Consider the following 23,550-nt stretch of genomic DNA (forward strand, 5'->3'; position numbering starts at 1 on the left):
GCAGAGACATATGTCCTGGGCACAGAGGTTCTAGAAGGGAGAAGGTTTATAGCTACGTGTCTGGGGTCCCCTTGGCCATCTTGTCCTGGTGATGCTAAGGGTATCAGAGATGCTAGGAGAGGAACTGGCCTCTTTGTTCAAGCCAAAGGGTGAAGATTCTCTCTGACAAGGAAAAGTCTGTGGCCCAGCCTGGGAATGCTCTTGTCCAAAGGAAGAAGCATAGAGTAGCTCAAGAACAGATGTTCTGGCTGGTTCTGAGGCTTGGGTAGAGGCCAGGTAAGCTCCATTCACTTCTGCGGTCATCAGCAATTCACTGGGGGCTTGAACTACATCACAGGAGCAGCACGGTAGCCAAAAGATGGTCCTACTCACCCTATCCGTCCAGAACTTTAGTGTCGTAAAGACACAGACAAATCCATTCATAACTATAAAATAGTGTTAAGTCTTTTTGGAGTTTGGGAGGCACAACAGTCATATGAGAAGTGTGCTTGGCCCAGCCTGGGAGACCTGCAAGAGGCTTTGCAGAGGAAATGAGATTGAAGCTGGGACTTGGAATCTAAGTAAGAATTAACCAGGTGAAGTGAAGACGGAGAAAGACAGGCAGGGCTGGGTGTGGTGGCTCACGCCTGTAATCCCAGCCCTTTGGGAGGCTGAGGCAGGAGGATCACTTGAGCTCAGGAGTTCGAGACCAGCCTGGACAACATGGCAAAACGCCATCTCTACAAAAATACAAAAAAAATTAGCTGGGCATGGTGGTGTGCACCTGTACTCCCAGCTACTTAGGAGGCTGAGGTGGGAGGATTGCTTGAGCCCTGGAGGTTGAGGCTGCAGTGAGTTTGATCACACCACTGTACTCCAGCCTGGGTGAGAGAGGGACCTTGTCTCAAAAAAAAAAAAAAACAAAAAAAAACTATTCCATTGTATGGAATTTTGTTTATTCATTAGTTGATGGAAATTTGGGTATTACTTTAGAGATATCGCGACTAATGCTATAAAAACATTCATATGCAAAGTTCTGTGTGGACATATATGTTCATTCCTCTTAAATATATACCTAGGAGTAGAATTGCTGGGTCAGGTGGTAATGCTGTTTAACTTTTTAAGGACCTGTCAGTCTGTTTTCCACAGTGCTGTGCCATCTTACATTCCCACCAGCAGGGCCCGAGGGCTCTGACTTCCGCGCGTCTTCACACGGTTGTCCAACCCCTCCTCTTCTTGAACAGGCCAAGAGTGACACTTTCTATCTGGGGAAGAGCAAGGGGCTGGCTCCTGGAGCCTGAGGCTTGGTCCTGGGGATGTGACTTTGAGGGAAGCCCGTGTCTTTCTGGTCCACCAGGGTGAGTCATCACCCAGGATCCCGGGGGAGCTGCCTGGCAGAGGGGCGGGCTGCACCAGCCACTGCAGAAACCACCAAGCGACTTGACTGAGTCTCCACCCTCAGCTCCAAGCAGCCGGGCTTCCCGGGGAGCAGCTATTTCTGGCTATTTCTGCTCCAGGGAGGAGCAGTGGTGGGTGGAAAGTTTTCAACTGCTCAGTGGGGTGATTTTTGGAAGTGCAGTGCCTTGGGGGCACAGGACAGCTTTGACTTGGGAGGAGAGCAGAGGGGCTGCTCTGAGAGTGCTGGCCCTTTGGCGTTATCAGAGCAGAGAGCTGGGCTCACAGCAGTCCTGACAGCACCTTGAAGAGGGGGAAATAAGTCAGTGCGGACTGGGCTGTTCATGCAGGAGGTGCAACCCAGTGGGCGGGACGTGGCGACATGAGGCAGGCCACCAGGGTGCTGGAAGCAGGGGCAGGCTGGGGTCTACCTACAATGGAGATGCAGCAGGAAGACCGACAGAGGTGGCGCTGGACCTCAGGCTCAGTGTTCACTTCCGTGCCTCAGTGACTTCATTTGCAAATATAGTAACCACAAAGGCTGAAGCAATGCCTGTTGGCAACTGTCTTCTCTATCACATGATGTTCTGGAACACTGACCTTTATTGGCAATGTTCTTGACCTTTCTGTTAGCTTTTTGCCATCCCTGTGGGCTCTCTTCATGATAACATCTGTGTCCATCCTGTTCGTCTCTCTGCTGTATATGTTTCCTTCCCTGGGTCCTTGTTTGCTACCATTTTAGCAAAGTGGTTGAGGGTTCACTCTTTGGAGCTGGCTGGGCCTGGGTGAAAATCCCAGCTCTACCATTCCCAGCCAGGTGTCTTTGGGCAAATCATTTCATGTATTCAAACCTGAGCCTCAGTTTTCCCATCTGTAAACTGGAGCAATAATCGCAGGGAGTTATTTAATAACAGCAGGTTACTTATCCTCGTAACTGGATTATGAGGACTAATTGACCTGATGGATATGAAGGGCATAACACAATGCCTGGCACACAGTTAGTGCTGGGCTGTAGAAAGAGCAAGGGCACAGGGCAGAGAGAATGAGGAGTGGGGTCCTGGACAGAGGGACATGCTGAGTCCCCTGTATCCAGCCTGCAGAGGGGACAGTGTTGGGTGGGGCTGAAGGACTGCTGTGGTCAGCCTCCAGGTCTGGTGGTGTTGATGAGGGAGGCTCAAGGAAGGGTGTCTGCTCACTCATTTTTTTTTTTTAAGTTTGTTGTTGTTGTTGTTGTTGTTTTAAGAGACAGTATCCTGCTCTGTCATCCAGGCTGGAGTGCAGTGGTACAATCACAGCTCACTGCAGCCTTGAACTCCTGGCCTTAAGTGATCCTATGGCCTCAGCCTACCAAAGCATTGGGATTACAGGTGTGAGCCACTACATCTGGCCTCGCTCGAGTTTGTACAAAAGTCACAATCATTGCTTTTTGTTCCTGAGTCATACTCCTCCTGTGTCCCATGTCTGTGGGACTACACTGACAAATAGTTTCATGGCCTCAGGAACAGGTAGCTCCATGGGCAACAAAGTAAGTGCTGCTGTAAAGGACAAAAGCAGAAATGCAGGGTAGTGTGGAGAGAATAGATGGGGAAGCTCAATGGAGATTGTGGTAATCAGGGAAGGCTCCCAGAGGAGGTGTCATTTTGGCTAAAATCTGAAGGATGAAGAAGAGTTTGCTGGCCCAAGAGTGGGAAGAAAGAGGGCTCCGGGCATAGGAAACAGTGTGTGTAAAGGCCTGGAGGATCGGAGCTCGGTTTTTGTTTTGTTTTAGGTTTTAGGAAATGAGAGGCCAGTGTGGCTGAACCAGTGAGGGATTCATGGAGGGATTTCCAGATGAGGCGGGTGTGGAGCAGGCAGGGACTAGATCATGCAATGCCTTGGAGGCAGTGGGAGGATGAGGCCTCATTGCTGGGCACTGGGCAGGAAAGGAAGGAAGAGAGATAGGAGGGCAGGCCCTGCGAGTGAACCTGACACTGCAAGTCACGTGGCCAGGTGGCAGCAGCTCAGCCCCAGGGCACCCCCCGGGGAGATGCAGATTGCCCAAGGTCCACCTCCACTGGGCAGACACCTCTGCCTGGCTGTCCCTGTTTCCCCAGAGGAGAAGCAGGAGCCACGCCTATGGTCTCACGTCGCTAACCATCTCGAGGTCAGGAAGATGCTCTGTGAGACGGAGTGGGTCAGATGCCAAAGAAAACACAAGCTTGTCAGCGGTGATGTCTCCCTGCAAAGGCAGCCGCCACCAGCTTCCTGCCGAGATGGGCCGGCTCAGCCTCACTTGCTACAGCTGGAGATGGAGAGGACCAGATGGCCCTGTTTGGCCCAGATTCCAGCCAGATTGCCAGGGAGGTGTGGGCGGAGCGGCGGGGTCGGTGCCAGGAGCAGGGATACGTGAGTGAGGAGGGCAGGAGCCACCTCTTTGCCATCTCAGTAGGGTCCTGCCTGTGTAGGGGGTGGTGGGGCACCGACTGTGGCCTTACAGTGGTCCGTGAACCAGCATATGCTCAGAGCTCCCTGGAGGGAGACTGCCTCTGTCTTTTACCATCAGCTCTAAAACTCTTGAGAGGTGCAAGATGTTGATGGTTGTATTCCCAGCACCCAGCACAGGATGGGACACAAGCAAGAGCTCACTGGTTGATTTTTGTTTTTATTTTTAAAATAAATGCTAACAGTAGCCAGGGCCTTGTCTTCCTTAACCCCACAGCAATGCCATGAGGGAGCACTGTTGTGATCCCCATTTTGCAGATGAGGACATGGAAGCAGAGAAGGGGAATAATAACTTGCCTAGAGCCGCAGCTAAGCAAATGCATGAGAATAAATGGGTCACTCTGACAAACTGATGGCAGAGCCTGGGACTTGGGGCTTTGTGGGCAGGAAGCTGCCCTGAGTGTGGGCAACTGAGAGAAGGCGTGGACACTATTGGCCAAAGGCAAGAAGCGTGCCTTTCTCGTCTTTGTGCTCCCTGAGCTCCAGGCAACACCTTAGACCCAAGCCAGCTTCCTCCATTGTTCCAGGTGCTCCAGAGAGCAAGAGATGAGCCCGGAGAGGTAGGGAGACAGGACCCTTGGGCATGGCTGAGCAGGCTGCATACTGCATAATTCCAGGGCACTCTATTCACACAGACTATGATGAGAACAGTGCAAGGTACTGTTATGCAAGCGTATTTGCATATTGCCTTGGAATTATGCAAGGCAGTAGCTCTGTAGGCGGAACCACACCATACAGGACTTTGAAGACCAGGGGTCTGCAAACCTTTTCTGCAAAGGGCCAGATAGTAAATATCGTAGGCCACGTGAGCCATACAGTCTCTGTTGTACCTACTCAAATCTGCTGTTGTAGGGTGAAAGCAGTCATAGGTGATATGTAAATGAATGAGTGTGGATGTGTTCCAATAAAACTTTATTTACAGAAACAGGCTGCCTGCCAGATTTGGCCCACAGGCCATAGTTTGCCAATCCCAGTGAAGGTCATAGAAAGATTTTGAACTTCATCCCAAGGGCACTGTGGGGGCTGGACGTGGTTGTGCATGTGCCTGGAGTCTCAGCTACTCAGAAGGCTGAGGTGGGAGGATTGCTTGAGCGCAAGAGTTTGAGGCCAGCCTGGGCAACATAGTGAGGCCCTGTCTCTTAAAAAAAGAAGGCAGCGGCCAGGCACAGTGGCTCACACCTGTAATCCCAGGACTTTGGGAGGCCGAGGCGGGCAGATCACGAGGTCAGGAGATTGAGACCATCCTGGCTAACACGGTGAAACCCCATCTCTACTAAAAATACAAAAAATTAGCTGAGCATGGTGGCATGTGCCTGTAGTCCCAGGTACTCGGGAGGCTGAGGCAGGAGAGCTGAGATCGCACCACTGCACTACAGCCTGGGCAACAGAGCAAGACTCTGTCTCAAAAAAAAAAAAAAGAAGAAGAAGGCTGGGCGTGGTGGCTCATGCCTTAAATCCCAGCAGTTTGAGAGGCTGAGATGGGAGGATTGCTTGAGGCCAGGAGTTTGAGACCAGCCTGGTCAACATAGTGAGACCCCCATCTCTATATTAAAAAAATAATAATAATAAAAGAGGAAGAAGAAGAAAAGAGCAAAATGGAGCCATGAGAAGGTTTTAAGCAGGGAGTCAGGGGAGGCAGGCTTACATTTTAAATGGCCCTGAAAGAGCTAATCCCTCACTCAGCAGGGCAACACCATTTCTTCTGTCCCATTTGTGGATCCTTGAACTCTTCTGTCTTCAAGAAGAGGCTTGGCCTGGGATTGCAGGGCCTCTGATACATAGAGAGTTCCAGAAGCAAAGGTCACTGCTGTCCATTTGCCATTACCCTCATCCCCACATCAGCTGTCAGCACAGGTCTCGACATGGCAGAAATCCAGAAATGCTGGTTCCCATTCCTGGCCTTAGGGCAGAGTAGAATGGTCCACTGGCCACCAGCCTGGGCTTTGAAATCAGAGAGGCCTGGTGCCAAATGCCTGCTCCTTAATTTGGCCACGTGTGACTAAGCTACACCTTCCTGGCCCTCTGTCTCTTCTTCTGCATAAGAGGAATAATTATAGATGTGAACTCATAAAATAAAGTGGTTCTGAATTGACCGAGGTGCAAATGAAAGGCTTAGTAAGAAAACATTATTTTTATTTATTTATATATGTTTTTTGAGACAGAGTCTTGCTCCGTCGCCCAGGCTGGAGTGCAATGGTGCAATCTCGGCTCACTGCAACCTCTGCCTCCTAAATTCAAGTGATTCTCCTGCCTCAGCCTCCTGAGTAGCTAGGATTACAGGTGTGCGCCACCACGCCCAGCTAATTTTTGTATTTTTAGTAGAGACAGGGTTTCGCCATGTTGGCCAGGCTGGTCTTGAACTCCTGACCCCAAGTGATCCACATGCCTTGGCATCCCAAAATGCTGGAATTACAGACAGGAGCCACCGTGCCTGGCCAGAAAACATTATTAATATAATAATCATTTTCTTACTGAACTCTAGAGACAGGGAGCCTGGTTGTGCACTGGGCGCCGAGGACTTTGCTCCTGTGAGTAGGTGCAGAGCCAGGCCTTGGGCTCCTAGGTACATTGGAAGTAGCACTGCTGAGGCAGCCTTGGCTCATGAGTACTAAGGGCTTCCTAGAGATGGGAATGATTTGCCCCACCTCTTGGGCTGAAAATAACTGCCCAACATCAGGGTAATTACATGACTTGGATTCCTGCACCGCACGGAGAACACGCCAATAATTACTGTGCACAAACACTGCTTTTGGCAGCTGATGCTTATTTTCTGCCTCAAATAGTATCTCCTGGACAGGAAGCTTATTCTGCTACCCACTCCATGGGATTTGAACCCCTAGCTAATGTGAGCAGAACCATCCAGAAACCCATCCTAGTCAGGGACATAGTGGCCACTGCTCATCTCCCAAAGGCCATCTATAATGCTCAGGGCACCCCCACTCACCCGTTGGCAGGTTGGGCCTTGGTGATCAGTGGCTTTGCCATAATCTCCTACATGGTCCTGAGGCTAACACCAGGCACTGGGTCTGTAGGAGACGCCTGCGAGCAGAGAACTGCCTGCTACAGACATGAGTCTTCTGGAGTCATCCCTTAAGGGTGATCTGCTTTGCTCAGAGATGGAGAGGCTTTGTCCTTGGACTGAACTAGAGGGCTGCCAATTGGGTCAAGGTCCTAGAGGAGTTCTTGAGGACTCACTGTGTACCAGGCTTTAGGGATAGAGCCATAAGTACCAGGTCATGGTTCTGCCCTCGTGGGGCTTAGTGTCCAATGGGAAGATACACTTAAAGCCCATAATTAGTTATATAATTGTAGTTGTGACAAGGCTGTAAATGAGATGTATAGGAGCTATGGGTATATATAACAGGAGCCTGGGGAGTTTGAGCTGAGACCTAAAGGATGAGGAGTGGGGCAAAGGTGTGTGTGTGTGTGTGTGTGTGTGTGTTAGTGTTAGAGGCAGATGCATGGATGATGGTGGTTGGATGGATGAATGGATGCTGGTGGATGGATGGATGAATGATTGAGTCTTCCAGGCAATGGGAACAGACTTTGCAAAATCTCAGAGGCCACGAGAAATGGTGTGAGTCTGTAACTGACAAAAGACTATTGTGGAAAGTGTTTGGAGTTTAAGAAATGAGAGTGGAGAGGTTAGCAGGTAGGATTATTGTGCACAGCTGAGCAAGTTGTGTACTGGACAGCTCCAGAAGATGCCAGTCTTATAAACCATGATGTGGATGGTGCCCCCTAGAATTGTGCAAGCTGGAGGCCTGCAGACAGGGCTCACATCATGCAAGAACTTGTATGCCATAGGAAGAGTTTTGGACTTTATTCCTGGAGCAATGGGGAGCCATGGAAAGATTTTAACAATTTGTGACAGAGCTAATTTTCATTTATAATGCCCCAAAGCAGCACCATCCAATAGAACTTTCCAGGAAGATGAAAATGGTCCGTTTCTACACTTTCCAATATGGTAGCCACCAACCACTTGAAACTGAGCACAGCATGCCTGAGAAACTAAATTTTGAATGTTAATTCGTTTAGGCAGCCATAATAGCCAGATGTAGCTAGTGGCACCATGTTGGTCAGGACAGCGCCAAAGGATCTGACCTTACTGGACAAGGTCCTGTCATGCTTAACCCGTACTGGCTATGCATACTGGGCAGGTCTACTGGAGATGCCACCTCTTGCTGGGTGGTGACCTCAACCTCCCCTTCACGCAGGGCCTCGGTTCACACTGAGGCCTAGGGTGCAACTGGGACTGCGGTTTGGGAGCTGGGCCTCATGAGGATGGAGCTGAGGGGCTGTACCCCCACCCCATCCACTGCTCCTGAGCCCTTGAGGACTCCTCCCTTGCCTACCAGCTTCTTTTTCCCCTGGCACCCCCTGGAGTTGCTGACTGGGTTTTTTTGTCCTGCAGAAGGGATAGCCTTCTCTTCACCCTGCTCAGCTCACTTCTAATTTGTTTCCCCACAGCAGAAATCAACGAGGAAACCACCTCAGCCCTGCCCTATGACATGAACCGTAGTGTGGAGATAGTGTCCACGGTGGGGATTAGGGGGTGTGGACTTTGGCTTCTGTTTCACAGGGAGCCAGACTTGGCTGGGGGTGGGAGGAGGCTCAGAGGGCTCAGGGCCAGCCTATGTGTCCTATCTGCAGTGCCTGGGCCTGCACGCCTGGCTTCATCAGCACGATGGCACGAGGGCCACCCACACAAGTCAGCTTGTGCATTCAAGTTCGTTCACTTGCCCCACAAACAGCCACCCTCTGTTCACCACTCCGGCCTAGAGGTCCGCTTGCCCAGTAACTGCACAGTCTACCTTTGGGAAGCTGGATCCAGGGAAGATCCTATTGAGGCCCTGCAAGCAGGCTCGGAGCCCTTTGGACAGGGACAGTAGAGGTGTGGCCTGGAAGGGGAGCCAGGGGCTTGGGTGGACTCGTCCCACTGGCCCCCTGGACTCCTCATCCACGGGGAGAGGCAAAGCTGGAGGGCCTGAGATCACCCTGCTAAAGCCAGAGCTGGGGGTCCCAGTTGCCAAGCCTGGGAAGGGGCCTGCAGGGCTGCTGGGTGAACTCCTCTCTTCTCTCCCTTTGCACTTGGGTTCAGGGGAGAATTAGGGCCTGAATGGTGGTGGGTAGAGGAGGAGGGAGGAGGGTCACAGTGATAAGGGGAGGGGGCTTGTCCTAAGCAAGAGGGATTCCAGGCTGTCAATGCCGTTCACTCTGGCCTCCCTGCCCACGCAGAATCCCTGCAAACACACACACACACACACACACACACACACACACACCCCTAGACAAAATTCTAGGGATTGGGGATGGTTAAAACCTCTGCTACCCTCCTCCTTCCCTAGGGCTCAGTAGGGCCAAAGAAGGGGCATTTGACACCCATAGGTGAGCCATCACCTGCTTTGGGGACCCACAGTTTTAGTAAAAATCATCACAGCTGCCAGAGCAGGAGTTCACCTTCAAACCACATGCTGGCCACTGTGCTGAGCCCCTGGCATGGCTCACCTCGATGACCACTCACACTGCCACCGTGAGGAGGATGAACATCATCCCCATTTTGCAGATGAGAAAACTGAGGCACAGAGAAGGAAGTGACTTGACCAAGGTTGCACAGCCAATGAGAATGGTGCCCAAATTTGAACCTCCAGAGTGTATGCTTTCAATGACTAGAATGTGCACCCTCTGGACAACAAATGTAAATTGCTTAGCTCAGTGCCTGGCATACAGGAAGTGCTGAATAATTGTTAGTTCTTGTTACTGTTATCCATAATAAGATAGGCAGTGGCATCCACCTCTTGGAAATTCTGGGCCTCAGTTGTCTCATCTGTAAAATGGGGAGGTGTTACTACATTCTTCATAGGCCTGGGGGAGAGCGGGTCTTACCCGGGCCCCTGCATGCCTGCACACCCAGTGTGCAACGGGAAGCTCACTCCTGTACCCTCCTATTGCAGTACGCTACTTCCTGAAGAATAAGGTCAGCCCTGATTTGTGCAATGAGGACGGACTCACAGCCCTACACCAGGTAAGGCCGGGCTCGTTGGGGCTCCCGGGCTCCCTGCCACTCACCTGGACAGGTACCCTGTTTCTTGGCACTTTCCTGCTCAGAACCCTCAGGGAGGAGGGAATGAGGGAGGGAGGATGAGCTGCAGCTGGCCCATCTGAAAGGCTCTTGTCTACTTTGGAGACACGCGTGTCTGTTACTGCCATCCCACAGAGCCCTGTGTGCGCCCGCAGACGCGCCTGCACATGCAGGCTCTAAGGACAGGGAGCCTTTGTTCACTGCATCCCTCCTGCCCATGAAAGCAAGTGTGTTTGGAGCTTGACAGTGTACGAAGCACATTCACACTTATCAGGACATCCCATCCACCCTGGCGACAGAGGCAGTTGGCGGGACTTATGTGACCTGCCTAAGGTCACATGGTCTTGATTTATGGTCTTGAGCCATGTGCTATCATGACATGTCCTTTCCAAGGCAGAGCGATGGGTCCAGCCCTCCCTGCTGGGGATGGCTTCTCTGGCTGTCACCTTTCACGTGGATGCTGCTACAGCCTCATAACTGGTCCCCAGCATTCAGTCTGGCTCTGCCATAATTCTCTGTCCATGCAGCAGCCATGGGGATGCTGAAGACAAAAATCTCTTCGTGTTACTCAAAGTTCTCTGGTGTCTTCCCATAATCTGGGGGATAAAGAACAAACTCCGCCACAGTGCACAAGGCCCCACGAGGCTGGGCTCGTGCCCAATCTTCTAAGCCTCCTGGCTCTCTGGGCTCCAGCCACCCAACTTCTCAGGTCCTTGTACCCAATGGGCTCCTCCCCACCATACTTCCCACAGCACTTGGTGCTTTCACCCATTAGCTGCCGTCCACAGCAAGAGCCTGGGAGCTGTGCCGTGATAGACATACCCTTTGTCTTCTGAAGGCCCTCTTCCTTTGTAATTAGTCATTTTAGCCATTGATGTCATCACTTGATGTTGACTTCTCCCCTACTCAGACGCTGAGCTGCCCGAGGGCACAGCCCATGCCTCTTGCTTATGAGTGTGTCCTAGCATCTTTCCCCATGCTGGCATACAGTAGGTGCTCAATATGTGCATGCTGAATTAATGCATGAATACACCAAAGCCTCCCTGTGCCCGAGTTTCTAAGCAGATGGACTTGAGTGAGAGGGCAGGCAACGAGAACCCTGGGCTGGTGAGGGCCTCTCCACCTCCATACAAGGGCAGGGGTGGGACGGACAGAGACTGGCCACGCCCTGCCCATAAGCCCCAGGGGCAGGTCCCTGTGTGTCCTCTTGGCTTCTCTCTCACAGGGCCTCAGGCATCTCTCAGGCAGCTGCCTCAGTATACCCACTCCATCTGCCCTTGGAAACTCCCAGACTCCCAGCTCCATGAACCCTAGAGGGCCTGGGACTCCACTAGGGAGCGGAGAGCGGGTGGCTGCTGTAGCTTGCCCTGAAATGGAGACCCAAATGCCAATTCCCAAGGCTGGGCAGCATCCACCAGCCATGGGTATGAGGATCAAATGTGTGGGCTACCTCCTACTGCGTGCCAGAAAGGTGAGGATGTCAGGACTGAGAGTCAGACTTGTGGCCCGGAGCTGTCACCCACTAGCTGTGTGACTGTGGAGAAGTTACTTAAGCTCTCTGTGCCTCAGTTTCCTCATATCTGAAAGAGGAATAACAAGTACCCATCTCATTGGGTGGTTGTGAGGATTAAATGAACACATGTAAAACTCCTTTAAGCAGCACTCGATGCTGGATAAATATTATTATTTATTAAAAGTTATTAAAATGTATCATGTGACCACTTCCCTGCAAATTACTTCAGTTATATATTTCATTTTTATCCTTACAACAAACTTCAGAAATATTATCATCCCCAGGCCAGGCATGGTGGCTCACGCCTGTAATCCCGGCACTTTGGGAGGCCAAGGCAGGCGGATCACCTGAAGTCAGGAGTTCAAGACCAGCCTGGCCAACATGGCAAAACCCTGTCTTTACTAAAAATACAAAAATTAGCTGGAATTTGGTGGTGAGTGTCTGTAATCCCAGCTACTAGGGAGGCTGAGGTAGGGAGATTTGCTTGAACCCGGGAGACAGAGGTTGTAGTGAGCCGAGATCATGCCACTGCTCTCCAGCCTGGGTGACAGAGTGAGACTCTGTCTCAAAAAAAAAAAAAAAAAAGAAATTATTATCATCCCCGTTTTATGACTCAGGAAACTGAGGCAGCCTATTCAATAGAACTTTCTACAATGATGAAAATGTTCTGTGTTTCTGCAGTGCACAGTACAATAGCCACCAGCCACACGCAGATCTACAGCACTCGAAATGTGGCTGATATGACTGAGGAAGTGGATTTTGAATTTTATTTAATTTTACTGGATTTAAAGAAACAGTGGCTGTCGTATTATACCGTGCAGCTTGGGGAGGTGAAATCTCCTTGTCCAAGGTCAAGCAGTGATTGAGTGTTGAAGTCAGGATTTGAAACGAGGCAGTCTTAACTGCTCTGTGGACACCACAGCTGCAATTCTCTGAGCCCCAGGTCCCCCATCGAGTTGCCATCCCTGCTGCAATGAACTCTCAAGTGGCGCCCATTTTTTAGCTTGGGGTTCCCACCACCTCACATAGTGCCTCAACTTCTTCCTTGTTGGTCACATTGCTTTCTCAGGACCAGTTTCTCCTGTGGGTTCCTGGGCCCCTGGGGATGCATGGTCAGGGAGACGGGAACTCGCCAGGCTCCAAGTTTAGCTGCATGAAGCTCCTGGCTGACCAGCTGAAACCCACACCCCACCCCAACCACCGCACGTGCCTTGGGCCCCATGTTGTCTCCCTTTCAGGGAGACATCCACCCTCATCAGCCTGTGGGCTTCCATTTATTTTTTTCAACAAATACCTATTGTGTACCCACTCCATGCTGGCTATCTTCTGGGGACACGGTCCCAGAAGTAAGTTAGGCAGAGTCCCTGCTCTCAGAGTTCAGAGTGTGCTGTGACCACAGGCACATAAATAATAATAGAGGTAATGCAGTGTGGTCAGCCCTCGCATGGAGATAGGCAGGGGCTCAGTGGCAGCTTAAAACTGGGAACCGATGACTCTACTCAAAGGGGAACTGAGAAAGGCTTCTAAGAGGAAGGGATATCTGAGCTGGGTCTTGAAGGATGAGTAGGAGCTTGCTAGCTAGAAAAGAATAAGGCAGAACATTCAAAGCCGAGGGAATAGCATGTGCAAAGCCTTGAGAAAGGGGCTCAGCATTTCAAGTTTGGAGTCTGGAGAGTTCCGTGGTTCCGTGTGGCACAATTAGAGAGCAGGGAGCCTCAGGGAGAGGTGCAGGTGGTGAGACTGAGAGGGTTGAAAACAGGGCCTTTGGAGTCAGACTGCTTGGATTTCAATTCATCTTACTCCATGTGACCTTGTACCACCAGGCCTCCTTGAGCCAGTTTCCTCATCTATAAAAGGGGCCATTTCCCCGTCTGTAAAAAGAGCAATCCTCATAGGCTTGTTTTGAAGGTTAAATGAGGCAATGCATGGCCAAAGCTTAGCAAGCTGCTTGACTCTTGTAAGCCCTCAAAAAGCATTAGACATTGTTATTGACAATGTAATGTGACATGTTATTACTGTTGTTGCCGGGGCTGTTATTGTTATCACTGCTATTGTCACTGTTGCTCCAGTGCAACAAAGGAGATGGGGGCACATTAAGAAGAGCTTCCCATGCCTGGCAAAGGAGTGTGGATTTTCTTCTCTTGGCAAAAGGGAGCCCTCAGAGGTTTGTAAACGGAGAGCAACATGATTAGATTAATGAAAACGCTCTCTCTAGTCGAGGGTGTTAGGAAGGGGAATGACAGGGAGGTAGAGAAAGATGATGAAACTTCATCCAGGGCAGAGGGTGGGGACAGCGATTTAGATGTGCAATTCATACCTGGTGATAGATTGAAGCTGGGAAGGAAGGAAATGGGAGGAGGCGGGAGGAGGCGGCTGACTGCCAGGTGCCATTTCCCACCTCGGCCACCGCAGAGGAGGAGGCCCGCCCACTCCACCAGCTACCACCCACTCCATGTGCGCCCCTGCACCCAGCCCCCAACGCAGCCCTTACCCAGGCCGGGTGTCCCAGGTGTAGACTGATCCAGCCCCTGGACATCTGTCTCAGAAGACTCTGCCATCTGGGCACACAGTCCCCTCCCCCTTCAACCAGAGGCTTCCACTCCACCCCCTATGTTTCCTGCGGTGTCTAGGGGTTGGATTTCTGGCCCTCTTGCCCCTGACCCCAGGGGCTCCTCAGCGGCATCTCCCAGTAAAGACCTGGAGATGCTCACCTTCCACCGCAGCATCGCTTCGTTGCCTTTGGCGCCCTCTGCCGGCCGCGCCGTGCTGCTGCGTGGTTCTCCCGCCCACCTGAGGCAGCACCCACCCGCTACAGGGTCACATCTTTCCCTGCCTGTCCGGAGAGATGTCCTCAGACCTAGCCACCGTCCCCCCGCACCCCCGCCCCGCAAAGACCGGCTGGCGCAGAAAGAACCTGGGTCTCTGGCGCCATCTGTGCAAACGGCTGCTCCTTTCCCACATGTCCTGGCGCTGAGCCCTGGCTTCCCTGGGGATAGGGGTGGGGCTGTGGTGCCGCGCCATCCCACGCCTACACCCACGCCCACACCCACCTGGGGCCGTGGGCTTCCACAGCTGCTCCTGCTCCTTCTGTTGGCATCTGGACTCTTCTCTCTATCCCTGTGGTCGTTTCTGGACGCCAGGCCACCAACATCTCTTAACTGGGTGGCTTCAACACAGCTCCTCACTGTCCCCTCCCAACGTGCACACATGTGCGTGGGCGTGCACGCGCACACACACCATCTGTTCTCCACGTGCAATCAGAGGAGCAGTTGTTTTTAAAAGCAACTCTGATCATGCTCCCCTTCTTAGTGTAACTCAGTGTCTCCCATTGCACTGAGGACCAAGCCCCAAGCCCTTATCTGGATGGGCAGGGCTGAGTCTGTGAGCCCTGCTGTGTCTCCTGCTGGCTTTCGCAGAGGTCACCTCTAGGGAAGAGTTTCATCCTGCAGTCTGTAAAGTGGCTCCGTGTCTTTCTCCTCTCGCCCAGCCTCTCCCATCCTGGTGCCTAGCTTGACGCCCCTCTGTCTCCTTGGGATCTTTTCCTCCCTGTCCCTGGAGCCTGGGGGCCACCTGTGTTGGAGCCTGTGTTCTCTCTAGGAGGCTGCAGGCTGCTGGCCCTTCCCCCTTACTGGGGCTGCCCCATGTGCAATCACTGCAGCATACAGGCAGGAACACAAACATGGCTGTCTCCTCTCAGGGACTATCAGGACCCCTAGAATGCTCACGTGGAGCTGGATTATTTCAGGGGGAGTCTTGGTTACTTGAAGGCTTCCCCAAGATCTGAGCTACCTGGTCAGAGGTTCCTAAGTCAGAGGTTTCAAGCTATGATCTTGAAACCACTTTGGAGGCCACTGCCAGGAAAGGGGACACCCTCCCAACACACACACCCCTGACTCAACCCAAGCAATCCTGCTTGAATTTACTGGTCATCTAAGTGAGAGTTCTCCATACAATTTTCTTTGGAGAAAGCCTTCTGGGATTGAAAAATAAGTTTTAAAACCTCATTCAAAATTTTGTCCCATTTCACTGATACTTGCAAAGCACTTTATAGCTGACAGAGTGTTTTTTACCTGTATATTTTTATCTTATATATTATTAACTTCATTTTTACTCACAAGGAGACTGAGGCCCAGAGAGGTTAAGTGGCTTGCTCAAGGTCAAGGGCAGTGCTTACAGTGTGAACATCATGGAGCTGGATTCAAACTTAGGCCTTCCACAGTCTTCCTCATGGCCTCTTGCGGGGAACCTGGCATGTCCTGACCAGGGCCCAGGGCCCAGTGCCCTGCCTGGAGCTGACTCTGCCTGTGTGTCTCTCCCAGTGCTGCATCGACAACTTTGAGGAAATTGTGAAGCTGCTCCTCTCCCATGGTGCCAACGTGAATGCCAAGGACAACGAGCTGTGGACGCCTCTCCATGCTGCAGCCACCTGCGGCCACATCAACCTGGTGAAGATCCTCGTTCAGTAGTACGTGCTCCTCCCTGCCCCAGAGCAGCCTCCCTCCACCTCTTGTCTTTTTCCAACTTCCTTCTCTCTCCCCTCCCTTCCTCCCTTCCTCCCTTCCTTCTTTCTCCCTTCCCTTCCTCCCTTCCTTCTCCGCTCCCTTCCTCCCTTCTTTCTTTCTCCCTTCCCTTCCTCCCTTCCTTCTTTCTTCTCTCCCTTCCTCCTTCCTTTCTTCCCTCCCTTCCTCTCTTCCTTTCTTCCCTCCCTCCTTTCTTCTCTCTTCCCTCCCTCCCTCCTTCCTTCTTTCTTCCCTCCCACCCTTCTTTCTTCTTTCTTTCCTCCCTTCCTCCCTTCCTTCTTTCTTCCCTCCCTCCGTTTCTTCTTTCTTCCCTCCCTTCCTTCTTTCTTCCTTCCCTCCCTCCCTTTCTTTTTTCTTCCCTCACTTCCCCCCTTCCTTCTTTCTTTCCTCTCTTCCTTCTTTCTTCTCTCCCTTCCTCCCTTCCTTCTTTCTTCCCTCCCTTCCTCCCTTTCTTCTGTCTTCCCTCCCTTCTTTCTTTCTTCCCTTCCTCCCTCCTTTCTTTCTTCCTCCCTCCCTTCCTTTCTCCTTTCTTCCCTCCCTTCCTTCTTTCTTCCCTCCCTTCCCCCTTTCCTTCTTTCTTCCCTCCCTCTCTCCCTCCCTTTCTTTTCCCTACTTTCCTCCCTCCCTCTCTCCCTCCCTTCCTTTCTTCTTTCTTCCCTTCCTCCTTCCCTCCTTTTCTGCTTTTCTTCCTTCCTCTCTCTTCTCTTTTTTTCTCTCTCTCTGTCACTCTTTCTCAGTCTCTCTTGGTGCTTGTCACTTTCTTTCTCCCCACATCCTCTCTTCATCTCTCTCTCTCTCTCTGCTTCTACCTCTCACCCTCTCCTCCCCTCAGTTCCCCTTTACTCTCCCTGTGTGCCTGTTCTTTTCTTCTTCTATCTCTGTCTCTCCTTCACTCTTGGTCTCTCTCTGTATTTTCCAATCCCTTTTTATTTTCTCTCTTCTCCTTTCATTCTCCCTTTCCCACCAATTTTTTATAGTGATAAAACACATATAACATAAAATATCATCTCACCCATTTTAAGTGTGCAGGTTAGTGGTATTAAGTACATTCATATTGTTGTGCAGCCATCACCACTCTCCATCTTCAGAATGACTTTCCTCTCGCACAACTGAAACTCTGTACCCATTAAACAGTAATTCCCATTCCCTGCCTACCCCTGGCTCCTGGCGACCACCGTTCTACTTTCTGTCTCTATGAATTTGACTACTGTAAGCACTTTATAGAAGTGGATTCGGAAAGGCCAGGCGCGGTGGCTCACGCCTGTAATCTCTGCATTTTGGGAGGCTGAGGCAGGTGGATCACCTGAGGTCGGGAGTTTGAGACCAGCCTGACCAACATGGTGAAGTCCCATCTCTACTAAAAATACAAAATTAGCCGGGCATGGTGGTGCATGCCTGTAATCCCAGCTACTTGGGAGGCTGAGGCAGGAGAATCGCTTGAACCCAGGAGGCGGAGTTTGTGATGAGCTGAGATCATGCCATTGCACTCCAGCCTGGGCAACAAGAGCAAAACTCCACCTCAAATAAATAAATAAATAAATAAATAAATAAATAAATAAATGAAAAGTGGATTCAGCTGGGTGTGGTGGCTCACGCCTGTAATCCCAGCTACTCAGGAGGTAGAGGCGGGGGAATCGCTTGAACCCAGGAGACTGAAGTTGCAGTGAGCCGAGATTGTACCACTGCAATCCAGCCTGGGCGATGGAGCGAGACATCATCTTAAAAAAACAAGAAGTGGATTCATACAGTATTTGTCTTTTTTTGACTGGCATATTTCACTTAGCATAATGTCCTCAAGGTTCATCTATGTTGTAGTATGTGTCAGAGTTTCCTTCCTTTTTAAGGCTGAATGTACTCCATTGTATGTCTATACCACGTTTCACTTATGCATCCATTCGTTGATGGACACTTGGGTTGCCTCCATGTTTTAGCTATTGTGAATCATGCTGCAATGAATATGAGTGTACAAATATCTCTTGAAATCCTGCTTCCAATTCCTCTGGTTATACACCCAGAAGTGGAATTGCTGGATTGTATGGTAATGCTATTTTAAATTTTTTAAGGAGCTGCTATACTGTTTTCCACAACGTTTTACATTCCCGCCAACAGTACACAAGGGTTCTAGTTTCTCCACATCCTCACCAACACTTGTTGTTTTCTGCTTTTTCTTTTTTGTTAGTATCCATACTAGTAGGTGTGAGGTGGTCTCTCACTGTGGTTTTGATTTGCATTTTTCTAGTAATGAGTGATGTTGAGCATCTTTTCATGTGCCCGTTGTCCATCTGTATATTTTCTTTGGAGAAATGTCTATTCAAGTCCTTTGTCCATGTTTGAACTGGGTTGGGTTTTTGTCATTGAATTTTAGGATTTCTCTATGTATTCTGGAGATGGATCCCTTATCAGATAGATGTACTATTTTCTCCCATTCTATAGGTTGTCTTTGAAACCACTGCCAAATCCACTGTCATGGAGGTTTTGTTCTATGTTTTCTCCAAAGAGTTTTATAGTCTTGGATCTTTCATTTAGGTCATGGATCCAGTTTGAATTAAATTTTATATATGGTATTGGGTAAGGATCTAACTTCATTCTTTTGCATGCGGATATCCAATTTTCCTACACTATCTGTTGGAAAGATGGTTGGTCTTTTCTCCATTGAATGGCTTTGGTACCCTGTTGAAAATCATTTAACTGTATATGTGAGGGTTTGTTTCTGGACTCTATTCTATTTTATTGGTCTATATATTTGTCTTTATGCCAGTCCCACACTGTTTTGATGCTAGAGTTTTGGAGTTCGTTTTGAAATCAGAAAGTGTGAATCCGCCAGCTTTGTTCTTCTTTTTCAGGGTTGTGTTGGCTATTCAGGTTCCTTGAGATTCCCTATGAATTTTAGAATAAGCTATTCTAGTCTGCAAAAAACATCACTGGAGATTACAGGTGGCTGACACCTGTAATCCCAGCACTTTGGGAGGCCGAGATGAGTGGACCACTTGAGGTCAGGAGTTCGAGACCAGCCTGGCCAACATAGTGAAACCCTGTCTCTACTAAAAACACAAAAATTAGCTGGGCGTGGTGGTGCATGCCTGTAATCCCAGCTACTCAAGAGGCTGAGGCAGGAGAATTGCTTGAACCTGGGAGGCGGAGGTTGCAGTGAGCTGAGTTCGAGCCACTGCACACCAGCCTGGGTGATGGAGCAAGGCCTTGTCTCAAAACAACAACAACAACAACAACAAAAATCATTGTGATTCTTAAAAGTAATGGCAAGAACCACAATTACTTTTGCACCAACCTAAATAATAATTGGTATCACCCAGAGCTGGGCACTGGGCACACAGGGATGCAGAAGTCCTGGGGAGCCAGGAAGAAAGCCAGGGGGTTTAAGTACCAGAGCTGAGACAGAGCCAGACCAGGGGGCTGATCATCTGAGGGCAGGGAGTCAGATAGAGTGGCCGAGGGCAGGTACCATTTTGCACTGGTCTTGGCAGAGCAGCAGGAGCCCACCGTTGGCTCCCGGGGGGATGGATATGACAGTACTGCTGCCTCAGCTCAGAGAGCTGGATGAACTTGCTCTGGGGTGTACAAGAGCTCAGAGAAGTCACAGTGGAGGGCTATTAGGCCAAAGGGCTGGATGGTGGCCCGTGCCTACATCTCTGATGGGAACCTGAGTATGGCTAATTCTGCTAGGAGCATCAGGTGGCCACAGCCTGATCAGTGATGGTGCCAAGAGGACAAGGAAAGTGGTGCCAGCCTGGGTCAGTGGGTCCCAAAGCTGATCGGTATTACAATCACCTGGGGCATGGGTTTAAAACACAGATTCCCATGCCCTACCCCAAGGACTCTTTCAGGAGGGCTGGAGTGAAGCCCACCCAAGATGCTGCATTTTATTCCCATGGTCCCCAGGTAATTCTGCCACAGGGCATCCAGGGCCATTCTTAGGAACCACTGGCCCAAAGGGCAAATTCTTCCAGGGAGTCCCAAGTCTCTGTTCTTCTACCTCTGTCCTATCAGCCTTTTGAGTAGGGACTTGGAGGAGGTGGAATATAACTGAGGGTGTTTCTGCATATGGGCAAATAATGAAATAGATCATGGAGAAGTAAAAAGAACTAATATGAGAGACCTGGGTTTGAGTCTGGACTCTACTGTATCCAAGCTGTGTGACCTTAGACAAGTGACCGAACCTGTCTGAGTCTTTTTTTTTTTTTAAACTCGCTCTAGTCTTGCTCTATCACCCAGGCTGGAGTGCAGTGGCATGATCTTGGCTCACTGCAATCTCCGCCTCCCGGTTTCAAGCAATTCTCATGCCTCAGCCTCCCGAATAGCTGGGATTATAGGCTCCCACACCACGCCCTGCTAATTTTTGTATTTTTAGTAGAGACAGGGTTTCTATGTTGGCTAGGCTGGTCTTGAACTCCTGACCTCAGGTAATCCGCCTGCCTCGGCCTCCCAAAATGCTGGGATTACAGGCTTGAGCCACTGTGCCCGGTCATGTCTGAGTCTTTGTTTCCCCTTGCGTGAGATGGGGCCAACAGTATTAACCTGAGCTATTATGAGGGTTAAATAAAAGGATGCCTGCAAAAGGGGCTTAGATCAGGTTTGGCTCTAAGCAAGTGCCTGTTAAGTGGTGCTGCTGCCATTAATGTGATTTTTGTTATTGTCACCAGGAGGACTTTTATATCTGTCCCTAAGTCCCTGCCTGCTGGTTCAACAGAGTGAAAGGCTTAGGGAGGTCTCCTGGGATAGCTGTCCTGGGACTTTGGTCTCTTCCCATCTAGGACCCTGGGATCCTGAAGCCGTCGTGCTCTTGGGCTGTGTGTCAGGCAGATCCAAGCATCATCTTGCTGGGGTACACCTTGGTGGGGTTTTGAGTGCCAGGTTGTACAGTAGGATTGCAGGCAAGAGGCCAGAGGGCAGAGGCAGCTAGACCAACTGTAGCCACACCTACTTGGCCCTCACCCTGCCTCTTTCTCTGCAGTGGGGCCGACTTGCTTGCTGTCAACTCGGATGGGAACATGCCATATGACCTCTGCGAGGATGAACCCACCCTGGATGTCATCGAGACCTGCATGGCATACCAGGGTAAGGGAGGGCAGCCTGCTATGAAGTGAGCACAGCACAGAGTTGCAGAGAGCATCCCTTAAATCAATGCAGGCGAACAGATTAGCTACTCATCGGCCTGCCTCGTGCGCCGCGCTCAGTGAATAGGATGGGTCCTCATTCTTATCCTTATCTGTGTGATTATCAAGAGCAGGACATGAGAGTACCCTGGAAAACATGCTGCGCAGAAGGGAGGTGTTATCTCATTCATGTCACCCACACACGCGGGTGGCCGCAGCTGGCCTTGTCTCGTCTTCATCAGCTGTGACAATTTGGTTCAATTGTAAAGATATATTCCTATGTGGGACAATAATAAAGTCAAGAACACTGGAGGGTGCCTGCTCTGTGCCAGGCACTACGCTGGCTGCCAGGGGCCCAGATAAACAAGATGTGGGCTGTCCTCAACTCACAAATGAGGTTCAGAGAGGAAACAAATGCAGGAATGAGAGACCTGCGTGCCCCAGCACCCCACAGATAGGCCTCTGAAGCGCCACCTCCTTGGAAATATGTCACATCCCCAGATCCTCAGCTGCAGCTGCAGTCCTGCCCTGGCCCTGCCCTTGTGTACCCCACAGAGCCGCATTAACCGTGATTGAATGTCTTGTTCCTTGCACCCAGCTCTTCCTATTCATCTCCTGCAGAGGTTCTTAACCATTTTTGTGCCAATCTGGTGACTCTATGGACCCCTTCTCAGAATAATGTTTTTATTTTTTTGAGATGGAGTCTTGCTGTGTGCCCCAGGCTAGAGTGCAATGGCACAATCTTGGCTCACTGCAACCTCTGCCTCCAGGTTCAAGTGATTCTCCTGCCTCAGCCTCCCAAGTAGCTGAGATTACAGGCATGCACCATCATGCCCAGCTAATTTTTGTATTTTTAGTAGAGACAGGATTTCAACGTGTTGGCCAGGCTGGTCTTGAACTCCTGACCTCAGGTGATCTGCCTGCCTCAGCCTCCCAAATTTCTGGGATTACAGGCGTGAGCCCCCGCGCCCAGCCAGAATAATGTTTTTAAGTGCAGTTATAAAATTATAGGATTATAAAGGAAACCAATTATATTAAAGCATAACTACCAAAACATTTTTCAATGTGTTGATAGAAACTTCATTAATTCATTAAACAATAAGATAACAGGATATGAAAATAGCTATAGTATCTGTTGGTAACAAAGTTACAGGCACTGTTAACACTACTGTGGGTTTTGCTTACATTCTAATGGCAGGGAATACTCAATTTCATTTAAAGCTTAGTCAAAAGAAACGTGTGATTTTATTTCCTCCTTTTGTAGACCTCTCCTGAATTCGATCGAAGAGTGCTTGGTCTAATGGATCTTTTTACAGAGCATGTCATCCTCTCCTTAAATACTATTTGTAGCTGTCAGTAACACACTTTTAAGACAGGAATGGGATTCGGGCTATACAGTCTCTCTGGGCCCCCTACCTCAATTGACTCAGCTCTCCACTTGAAAGTAATGTATTCATTCATTCAGTCCTTCTGCAACTAAAATTGATTGAGCATTGTGCCAGGTGCTACAGACACAACCATGGTTAAGATGAAGGAAACTAACAGAGACCCTGGTCAGATAGGGCGGTCAGTGGAGGCCACCTTGGGAGACGATCCAGTCCAGGACCTAAAGAACAAGACAGAGGCAGCCATCTGAGCAGTTGGAGGTGTGTAGGTGGATGGTAGGGACTTTCAGGTAGAAGAACAGCATATGCAAAGCGACCAATATGAATCCATTGCCTAGTGGGTGCCAGGCAGGAATGCCCTTGCTCTGTGGGCCAATGCATGGTGTCTCATCAGGCCTGAAGACAATGATCTATGGGCATGTCTGCATGCCCTCTTGACTGGCGTACCCTCTTGACTGGCGTAACAAGAGCCATGCCTCCCTCATCTGCCTTCCCTTGCCCTCTGGGGTCGTAGGCCTGAGGGTGCTAAATAAATCCCCTCTTTCCCACTGCAGGCATCACCCAAGAGAAAATCAACGAGATGCGGGCAGCTCCTGAGCAGCAGATGATTGCGGACATCCACTGCATGATCGCAGCAGGCCAGGACCTGGACTGGATAGATGCCCAGGGTGCCACACTGGTGAGGAGATGGGCCAGTACCAAAACCAAGACCAGCTAGGTCCAAAGTGGGCCAGCACCTGGTGGGGACCAACGCTGTACCCTTGGGGCCTGTCTGTGACCTTGGACCTCCTCAAGAATCCTTTTGGGCCAGGATTGCCCCTGGATAGGGAGGGTCAGCAGAGCAGGGCTCAGCCTCCTTGAGAACCTGGCCTCTCTCTGGGCTGGGCTTGGTGGCTCACGCCTGTAGTCCCAGCTACTTGGGAGGCTGAGGTGGGAGGATCACTTGAGCCTGGGAGTTTGAGTTTGAGTTGTGATTGCACCGATGCACTCTAGCCTGGGTGACAGAAAGACTTTGTCTTTAATAAACAAACAAAAAAGAATCCAGCCACTCTCAAGTGGGGCTTGGAGTTAGGAGCCTGGGTGG

At 50.5% G+C, this 23,550-nt stretch overlaps 1 protein-coding gene across 1 annotated transcript in view; it reads left to right on the forward strand.

Annotated features, from left to right (window-relative positions):
- PPP1R16B (protein phosphatase 1 regulatory subunit 16B) overlaps positions 1-23,550 on the forward strand; it is a 118,041-nt gene that overhangs the window by 74,745 nt on the left and 19,746 nt on the right. The window contains exons 3-6 of the mRNA XM_024239086.2: positions 9,810-9,880; positions 15,770-15,915; positions 20,940-21,043; positions 23,021-23,145. Coding sequence (XP_024094854.1) covers positions 9,810-9,880; positions 15,770-15,915; positions 20,940-21,043; positions 23,021-23,145 — 446 coding nt within the window. The remainder of the gene's footprint in view (positions 1-9,809; positions 9,881-15,769; positions 15,916-20,939; positions 21,044-23,020; positions 23,146-23,550) is intronic.

This window comes from Pongo abelii, chromosome 21 (assembly GCF_028885655.2).
Source record: "Pongo abelii isolate AG06213 chromosome 21, NHGRI_mPonAbe1-v2.0_pri, whole genome shotgun sequence".
Classification (NCBI taxonomy): domain Eukaryota; kingdom Metazoa; phylum Chordata; class Mammalia; order Primates; family Hominidae; genus Pongo; species Pongo abelii.